The sequence below is a fragment of the Branchiostoma belcheri genome, unplaced genomic scaffold (assembly GCF_001625305.1).
Source record: "Branchiostoma belcheri isolate BF01 breed outbred unplaced genomic scaffold, Haploidv18h27 scaffold41, whole genome shotgun sequence".
In the NCBI taxonomy this organism is placed as follows: Eukaryota; Metazoa; Chordata; class Leptocardii; order Amphioxiformes; family Branchiostomatidae; genus Branchiostoma; species Branchiostoma belcheri.
In genome coordinates, this window is record NW_017804032.1 from 1,792,941 (window position 1) to 1,803,460 (window position 10,520).

General features: G+C 40.3%; 1 protein-coding gene across 2 annotated transcripts in view; it reads right to left on the reverse strand.

The window, feature by feature from the left end:
• Window positions 1–10,449, reverse strand: part of LOC109477813 (ras-related protein Rap-2c-like) — a 31,720-nt gene extending 21,271 nt beyond the window's left edge. Inside the window, exons 1-2 of one of the 2 annotated variants that reach the window (XR_002140692.1) lie at window positions 10,208–10,449; window positions 8,392–9,118 (exon numbers count right to left, since the gene is read on the reverse strand). Coding sequence is in view for 1 of the 2 variants with exons in the window: in XM_019779218.1 (XP_019634777.1) it covers window positions 8,535–9,092 (558 nt within the window). In the remaining variant the exon portion in view is untranslated. The remainder of the gene's footprint in view (window positions 1–8,391; window positions 9,119–10,207) is intronic. The other variant, XM_019779218.1, reaches the window with a different exon arrangement.
• Between the last annotated feature and the right edge of the window lie 71 nt (window positions 10,450–10,520).

The following is a 10,520-nucleotide window of genomic DNA, read 5'->3' on the forward strand; positions in this document are numbered from 1 at the left end:
TGATAACTCAACGGTTCAGACCTTTGAACAACTCCTGTGTCGACATCTGCCAATTCTGCTGGTCAGTTTTCATAACTCTCGGCATGTTTCACGCAAAGTCTAAAAGCTAGAATAAAACAGTCCACTGGTGAGGCCTAACAAAATAAATGTTGTGTTTCCTATTACAGTCCAGAAAAAATTAGGGTCGGTAGGTAGGGATTCCCTTTTTTTTTTTTTTTAGTTCAAAGCCGGGACAATGAACGTATGATCTGTTTGTACTACACAGAAAATTGGGCAGTACAAAACAGATCGTAAAATTCTTCAACAAAAGAGTTTGTATATACAGGGATCTCCCCAGAAATTCAGAGCAGGGTGGAGGAGGGTGCGAAGGGGAGGTCTGGAGGGGTTTCCCCCCCCCTCCGCATTTTGTCTTTTCCAAACACAAATGGAGGTCATTTCCTGCAACTTCAGTTCTACATTTTCTGTACAACTGCAGATGTATAAGGCAGTAGAAAGGTTCAAGATCTGTATTTAATTATCCTCATGTTCAAAAAAAATTCTATTATCACCCTTAATTTTAAAAAATTGGGCATAGGTTCCCCGGATGACCCCTAACTGGGGGCCAACGGTGCTTCCACAAGTTCAACAAGTGAAAAATACATGATACAAAATGTACATGTATTTACTACCTGGAACTTGGAGCAATTTATTCCAAAGATGTTAACTGACATTAATATATTAAACACTAAACCAAATCCTATTTCTCAAACAAATCACATATTGACACAGCTGAACAAATAAAAATGTGATCATGTTTATAAACTCCACTCAAAAACAATTTTTGAGAGACACTCGGGTCACGGTACTAAGCGTGATAATCTCTAATATCTCATCTGATTCTCCCAGTATGTAAAGGGTCTTTACAATGACAGCATCCAACCGCACATACATAGAAACAAAAATATTACACAATAAACCAATAAATTCGGAAAATTTCTCAGTAATGTTTGAAAATTAACCTTACTAAAATATAAGTGAATTTTTATTTCAGTTGTAGCCGAAAAAAATATTTTTCATGCGTTTAAAGTATCGTTTTAGCACTGTAATATGTACTTATTACATGTATCTATACATTTGGATGCTATCTTGACCTTTGACCATTGTTATTGTGAAAACAGGTCGGCCATGTTGTCTTTCTCGCCGTCAATTTTCGAGCCGTTTTTTCGAGCAAATTTCAACCGTTTTAAACATTTTACGGCCTCAAAAACTCATATAACGAGGAAAACAAGTTGTAGTTGCTATTTTCATGCGTAACATTTCTTCTGGGGATGGATTATTTTTCCGTCGAGCTGCCGAAAACTTAGCGCCATGCCGCAACCATGTGGTCGGGCGCGGCCGGCCGGCGGGAGTTTTACTTTGTATCGGTGAGCTTTCGCGATGTAAACAAAGACAGTCGGAGTTGTTTACAGAAAATTTTGATGTGAAACGCCAGCGGGTGTCAGATTTTCTACCAATGACAACGTTTTCTTTGCGGCGTCATGGCGAGATCGACAATTCATCGTCAATTCACAGGATTGTGCCAACAATGGAAATTATGAATAGCGGCCCGACCCGTGCAATTAGCGCTCTATCCACGCCGCCCGACCGAAGAAAATTGTAATGACGAGCACATTTATCGGGGATAAAAACCCCAATTTTGAAAATTTTGAAAACCGACCGCTAGCCGCTCGAAATTTTTGGTCGGCCCAAAAAAGGCTAGGGTCGGGGGGGTTTTCATAGGGTCGGTCGGGTAACCGGAAACACAACATTTTTTTTCCTAGGCCTGATTTAGGTTGACGGAACTATGGCTCGCATTATACATTCTGTAAGGTCACAGGTGACATACTACTGTTAATGTAACTACTGGCATTTCTTTCTATGGTGCCATATTTCATCTCTCTTTCTGTCTTTTACAACAAGAAAAGTCTAGATGGTATCTATGGTGCAATAGAGTAAATTGTCCATTAATACTGACAATGTGTTAAGGTCAAACTAGGCAAAGATGTGAACCAAGTTGACAGGGCTTGAAATCGGACCTGCATATATGCAAGTTAGTGCAAGTGAAATTGGAGCTGTGCAGATATTTTTGATGTTTACATGTACCTAACCTGTACTGGTCCATGTATTGGGTATATAAAACCATGTATTGGGTTTATAGAAATATATACTCTTAGTACATGTATAGTGCTGTGTACCGGTTCCGGACTTGTAAAAATGTTAAGGTTCAAGTCCGAAAAAACCTTAAAGTCAAGAACCAATTGCTGCATTAATAACTGTTTATCACCTATGAATGAAGTGTAAAAGAAAAAAATGATTAATCGTTCCTGAAGAGTTCTTAGTATGATTCATACTTCCTAAATTCTGAATACTAGTACATAACAGTAAAACTTGTCTGGTACAGGTAATTTTCAATGTTGTCTCCACCAGTGTAGGTAATATTGCAAGAAAAAAAGGATTTCGAGCCCTGCACAGACATTATACCTTAGCAACAGCAGGGGTGGGAGGGGGGCGGCATTTTTTGCAGCAAGCGTGACATGATCAAGTTTCGTGTTTGCAAATAGCTGAGGAGCAACTGCAACAACAGTGGGCTGGGCTCCACACACATCGCACACCACCGACACATGGGCTGGTCAAACTCCGGCCAGTTTGTCCTCATGTCCAGGCCAACACTGGACACTGGACAATATGTGTACAGGGCACACAAGCCTGGTATGGCCAATGCCATGTTGTAACGTCTTTGCAAACAAGGGCAAGATGAGCAAAGAATAGAAGATGTTCTGACTCAGCATGCTAGTACTAGTACCTAAAACCCCCTAAAGTAGACTTACATATGCAGGGACCTCCCTAAACAATGGAGCAGTGGAGCTCCTCCACCCAGTCCTTATCTCAGCTCCACCCTGTTAATTTTCAAAACTAGTGTTTTTACACCCTTTTCCAGGGTTCTTTGGTCAAATTTACCGATATTTCGCACCCTCCTCCATTCTGTCCTAAATTTCTGGGGAGATCCCTGCATATGGTGGGTACAGGGAGCTTGGCTGACCTATGGTTAATTACTGTAAATTCATTTGTTTCGAAAGTGGTTTTGTTTCGAAGTAGGAGCGAAACCAAGGTTTCAATTCTGCAGTGAATTCTGTAGTAATACGGTAGTCATAATTAGTAGTCATATTTGCGATAATGTATTTGTGGCAAAAATGTTGAAAAAAAATGAACACAAGAAAATGTGTAGTGGGATTTGTCACTGTTGCTAGCTATGGAAAGATTTAAAGGCACATGTGCATATAATTGGGGAAACAATTTTCCATACCAGTAAACCAACATTATTTTTGTAAAATACCAGTATTTGTATGATAAATTATGTGTGACAATGTTGTAACCACAGCTGGTAACTGAATTATGATGAGGAAAATGTGTGCTAATAGCAATAGTAATACATAAATATTTTGCTGCAGTCTCAAAGGTATCCAAAGTTTATTTCAGGTTTTTCATTTCCAAACCAATTTTTGGTCAATATTAAGTGAATTGTAATTTCAAGGCAGAAAAACAAAAAAAATTTTGGACGAAGAAATCTGTCTGCTATTGACATTTACTGTCATTTCACACCTCATTTTACTTCATTTCATACTTAAAGTGTTTGAGCTAAGTGATGAGTCCCTTTATTTTTAGGTACCACCAATAAAGATCTAGAACTAGCCTATAAATAGTATGATATGAAACAAGCAACTGTCTTGCCATCAGTACTAGTGACAGCACATTTTTTCACCAATATCAGTACTCTATGGCTAGGGTTGATTCAACTCACTACAATAAAAGACCAGAAAACTGACTTTGAAAATCTAGTTTTGCTTCCCTGAAATTGGATGAGATGCCTTTAAGAAAAAAATCTATAAAGGAAGGGCACACTTGCATCCAAATGCGATCCAGTTCCTTCAATAATTAAGATATTAGTCTCCTCGTTAGGGCCAAATCTGGCGTCCCTTGAAAAATTGATCGGCTATAACTAGAGCTGTGTACCTAAACAAATTTTAGGTACAGGTACAGGTACAGGTACACAGGTTTAGGTACAGGTCCGGACCTGAACCTGTACCTGAACAATTCGACCAATTTATATGCTCTTCTGAACTCCTTCAATAACAAAAAAACATAAATAAACTTGATAGTTAAGGTTTATTCTTTGTTTATGGCGAATGCTCAGATAAAATATAGGCAAAACTAAGATGTTTTTGTTTTCATGAACACACTGTCCTTACACAGGCACCCATTGTTAACCAGCTATTTAAACATTTGAGGTCACAAATAGGCATAAAATTGGTGTGAAATTGTTTAGGTACAGTACCGGTACTGAGGGATTAGGTATTTTGGACCTGTACCTAATCAATTTTTCCGGTACAGTATCGGTACTGCGTACCGGTACACAGCTCTAGCTATAACAATAATTAATGTGTCAAGCTTCTCCAGACTGCCATGAAATTTTTAGAGTCATGCCTGCTGGCATGGGTTCACAGACTAACAAATGTTCAGTCTGGAAAGATGAATCATTCTACTCCTAACACTATTGACTATTGTTTCATGATACAGTGGTACGTACAATAAGAGCATCTTTTGGCAAATCTTTCACAGCAAATTATGCTGCCACAGACGTATAACTCATTTTATCAGAAAAAATGACTCTGTGATGATAATAAAATTTATAATAAGAATAAGTGAATACTAACTTAAGGTCTATAGTATACTGTATCATGTCCCAGCCAAGAAATGATATATAGAGAATGCACCACGAAAATAAAACCAAGCTGCAAAAGTTTTACAGTACAACAACACATATTGTATAGTGTTGTACAGTAATGCCCTTTGCTTTTTTCTACATAGTTAAAAGCCCACAGAACAAGCCATCATTGTAAAAGAGAGGCCCATCTGTTCTAGTAATAAAAGTCGCAGAGAGACGGGGGTAAATATTTGAGAGGAGTGTCTTGTTCTATGTGGCTGAAGGGAGGTGATTTCTGTCAATGTGTGTATGCAGACCACATCTGGTTATGTAGGGAGAAACAACATGGTATACTGGTAGGACAGGTGGCTAAAATACTGACTGAAACACTGAATCATTGATGTTTCACATCACCAGTATAGCCTGGGTGCCAGGCTGTTGCCAGGGCTAGCTCCTGAGCTCCAGGGCTAGCCTGGGTGCCAGACAAAAAATCTCATATTACACTTACAATATGGAATTTTTCACTTTTCAGAAAAATATCAAAACCAAAACAGGGACCAAAACAAAAGGCTACTCGTCTTCCTAGAATGCTTATGATATTTCTTATAACTCAAACCAATTCTTCAGAAGTTCTTTTCATACAAATCACCATAAAATCTCCTTACAATTTTATAGAATTGTAAGATTTTCCAGATGTAAAATTTTTCAAAGGTCAGAAAAGTACAAACAGTACCAAAACAGACTACTCATGCTTCCAGAATGGGGAACATCTCTTATGATTCAATCCAATTTGTAAAGAACTACTGATGAATGTGTGTGGGTCAGAAACTGTCTTTGTGAGACACAAAGGCACAAATGTGATGACATTTACATCCCTGTGTGTCCATCACCCATCACTCACTGTCTTGTCACTCCTCCTGCCCCAGGGCAGAGGTGCTATCTTGTCATCTAGACCCATCCCTGAATGAGTCAGACCCAGCTGAGCTAGTGGTCACAACAGGACATGTTGTATTTTCCAGATGTAAACACACCATTTCCAAGAAGTACAGGTAATACACTGTAATACAGTAATTTTTCCCAGACAGAAGACATGCAAAACAGTGGTACACTGTATATGTAGTACTATAGATACATTTACCTTTCAGTTTTTATTTTGCAGTACAGGGCTCAAAATACTTGGTGAATATGCATATGTGTAATGATAGATAAATCTTATCATTACCACAAACAAGTAATTTGGTGACTTTCTTTCTTCTGTACCAGCCACCACTGTGAAAATTTTGCTACCACGAACATTACTGAATTACAGTATACAAGCAGTTTCTTCCTTCTGTTCAAAATCACACTAAAGCCAAAAAATTTTTACCTGGATGCCAGACCCAGAGCACACTAGACTAGGCCCAAAGTTATCCAGTGTGCAGCACATTGAACAACTTTGAGCCTTTCCAGTGTGCTGTGGGTCTGGCATCAGGGCTAAAAAAATTTGAACAGGTGATGCGAATTTGATTTTGAGATCCACACGTACATGTAACATTACCCTTTGTTGCAATGGTGCCCAAAGTCAAGTACAGGGTGTGTCAAACGTCTAGGTCAGTTACAGAAATAACACAGAGGTCACAAAGGTCATGGCTTATTTTATCAGGGGACTATTCCACACATGGGACCATCATTGCTCAGTCAAGACTGAAGTCTCAATTTGTGTCAAGAGTCAAGACTGAAGTCTTAATTTGCACAAAACCAGTTAGCATTGACCCAATAGGTTGGAACCTAGCTATTATAGTTCTCTGTGTACCACAGAACTGTAGGTAACGAAACTTCATTCAATCAAAAGGTCCTCCCGTGCAGGTGAATGCAGGGCTATCCTTGAAAAACCAAATTGCAGGTTAGTACAGGCAAAATTATAGCTGTGCAAGTACCTGATCAGATGTCTACCTGCACCATTCCATACTTACAAACTTAGTAAGTAGGTATAGCACTACGTATATAGGTGTACTATATGGATTTTTGTGTGCGTATTGACCACCTACAGTTTCAGTGACATGTAAAAGACATATAATACGGCAATGGTTTCTGAACAGTTTCTTGTATGATCCATACTTCCTAAATTCTGAGTGGACTGGTGCAGGTAACATTTGTCTGGTACAAATAATATTTAAGGAGCTTTCTATATTGATACACCAGTGCAGGTATGCAGATAAAAAAGTACCTGGTATTTTGAGCCCTGCAAGGCCAATTGAAATTGATGTTTTCATTGGCCAGCTAAGCCTCCGATACATCAAGGGCAAAGAGCTTATCACAGAGTCAATACCAACACTCTGGCTCGAGTCCAACTCCGAGAATTATTGGGCCAATCACCATCAAGAGGAAAGGGCTTAATTTAGAAGTGTCACTTCGCACTTTGGGTTAATTAGCGCAGTTGCCATCTTAGCGAGGTTCAAAAGTTGACAGGAATCAGTACATTGTCAAATTTGGACATGACGAGGCCAAATGCACCAGACAATGAGTCTACAGTATGATTCGATACAACTTCCTTTTGTTATGTTAGGTTAAGTACTGAGTAAGAATGTAATCAGTTTTCTACTAGCCAGCCTGCAATTGTTTTCTGTCACCTCAATTTTGTTTGACGTAACATCATGTTGGCTTTCGGAGTCATGACAATCCTAGGGAGGTCCAGGAACATGCTCACCCTGGAAAATTTTGAAACCTGGACCCCCTAAAAAACTACTAGTATTTTCTACATTTTGCTAGGCAAATTTTGCTGGTAGACTAAGCTTAGTTTACTGAAATCTCTTTTCAAATCTTTACATGATCATTTTAGTCCATCATGTCATGAACGACAAAATTCTGTCAACAGCAGAACAAAGGATACTGACTAAAACACTGAATGTGTTACTGTAATTTCTGATGTTTTCACTGTCAGTTTTGAACTCTGAACTTTAATAACATTAGTTACCATTATCAAATCATTTGTCTTTTGTCCCTCTCCCTGCACTTGCTGTCACTGTGAAGATTATGTTCATTTTCCACAGACCATGAAATTTTGCTACCACGAATTAAATGGGTTACAGTGTTGTATTCAGTAAGCGTTACTTAACACATACAGTTTACACACTGGTCCTAAGAGCACTAGACAATACAAAGTAAGAGCATAATTGTACCTAAGTGTCGCGCCAACTGGCTATTGACAAATAATAACAATGAAAACAGCAAACTGAATTACAAGTAATCGAAACGGAATACCACGTACTGACAGGGGTATTGTAATCCTTGACAACCGACTTGGCATTGTTTTCAAAACAGGACATGAAAAAGAGGATGCAACAACAGTTAACAGACAATAGTTGGATACAAACATAAACACTAAACAGGATAGAATGCTGAAAGCTGACACTGTACCTGCGTACATGGTAGATGTTTTGAGACCAAAGTTTGACTGTATATTGGATGACATTGGTACAGTTTCTCCTGCTTTGCTAATCAAATATTTTTACAAGTCTAGCAGCTGTAACTTAGTGTAAGGCTGTAAGCTCTGGCCCTTTTTGGAAATCTGTATTGATGGTGTTAGCTTCCTAAAAATGTCCAATCACAATTCAGGTTTCCTTCCGTAATTTCTTTCCCATTTGGAAAGGTTACACATTCACCCACAAAGTGAAAGACATCCTGGCTGCTACCTGTATTGGTTAGACTATAATACTGTATTACATGTACAGCAGGAATATGGTCTAGGATGGCACAAAGTTATTTTCTCAGACTAACAAACTGAGATGGGTGCCGAGAAAACACACAAATAAACAAACAAGCCTACCTGTATTGGTTAGACTATAACACATGTACAGCAGGCATCCTTCTGGTCTGGGAGTTGCACAAAGTTCATTTCTCGGACAACCTCCGCGAACACGTCGTCCACGTTGTGTTTGCTTTTCGCCGACGTCTCCAGAAACGGGACGCCCCAACTCTGCGCCAGGGCCTTCCCCTCTGACGTAGGCACTTCACGTTCGCTCTCCAGGTCGACCTTGTTCCCGACCAATACCAGCGGGACTTTCTCCGTCCCCTTCACTCTTATAATCTGATCTCTGATTGGCTTGATGTCCTGAAACGTTTGGTAGTTAGTAAGGCTGTACACCAATAAAAATCCTTGTCCGTTCTTGATATACAAGTCTCTCATGGACGCGAACTGTTCCGTTCCGGCCGTGTCTAAGATTTCCAGGACAGATGGCGCCCCGTCGACTTCGATCTCCTTCCGGTAGAAGTCCTCGATGGTGGGGTCGTACTTTTCCATGAACTGACCGGTCACGAACTGGACGGTCAGCGCGCTCTTCCCAACTCCTCCGCTGCCCAGCACCACCACTTTATATTCCCTCATCTTAATCATGCAGTCTTCTGTTCACCTGTGTTCACCTGGGTGAGAAATGGACAAGAAACAACAACAAAAGCAAAACATTTAGATAGTCATCAGCAAATCATTTGCATATCAGTAAATTATGGGACGACTTTTATCTCGTCCTGGGTGAGACATGGACAAGAAAGAAGATTAGATATTCGTCACCAAAAAAATTTGCATATCTGTAAATTACAGGATGATTTTGTGTTAATTCTTTCCTGGGTGACAAATGGACAAGAAGAAACAACAAAAGTTCATTTCGTATTCATCACTAAATAATTTTCATATCAGTGAATTACAGGATAATTTTTCTGTTTTCTTGTCCTGAGTGAGAAATGGACAAGAAAATCTGAAAAACAATTAAATAAAAAAATATTAGGCATTCTGTTTCATCACTAAACTTAATTATCTACATACAAGAGATGACTCGTTATTTTTTATTGCATTTTCATTCACTAAGCCGTAACATGCCATCGTGTTTGACTTGAAAATGTGGGTTTTGACGTCAGTTGAATTTTTGTTATGGTATGATGAAACAATGAATTCCCGGGGGACCGAGCCCACTCCGTCGGCCTGGCTGGCGCTAGGCTGTCCCCGGGCTCCAACCATCCGGATGTGGCAGAGACAACCCAGCCCTAAAAACTCTCTAGTTAGCCTGGTGCCCAGTCTATCGTGGTTAGGGCGGCTGTCCTCGGGGCTCAGACGGTTTTCCCCCGTCCAGCTCAACTGGCCGTCCGGTGGGAGTGTTACGCGCTTGGGACTCGGGACGTGCAAAACATACCGCGGGGAAGAGCTCCTGTAGCCCCGAAGAGAATCCGCCCTAACCACGATAGACTGGAAACCAGGCTACCCTTTTTTAGTTACATCTCTGTCCTGGGACGTGCTTGGGCAAAGCACTGAAACTCGACTGTCTCTGGCCTGGCTCTAAGATGGCTTAGTGAGAAAATATTGGGGCTGGTAAAGTAATAAAACGAGTTTAACTGAGAGAAAGCGGATCTCACAACTGTTTTCCAAAATCTGAAGTATTGATTAGAACATGATAGACGACAAACATGCCCCAAAACTCTCTCGAAGCGGACCCCTAAAAAAGTAGCACCATCGCTTACCCGCGTCGTGGAACTTCGCAGGTCAACCGCCGAAAAACGTCGTGGAAATCACCGGTCTCATCGGCCTTGGGCAAAGGTTGGCTCCTGATCGGCAAGGTGTGGTGCGTGGGTCGTCTTTACGGGCGCATTTTTGTCGCAAACTTCAGAAATTCCTCCACAAATTTGCTCTTGACGGAAGCTTCACCCCCATATCGTGGGTGGGACGGCCGCGCTAGGGACTCTGGGAAATATTCGACCTCTAAACTTTCACCTTTCAATAAACTTTGACCTTTCAACTTTATCATCAGCCTTACCACGCATGCGCCAAGTGACG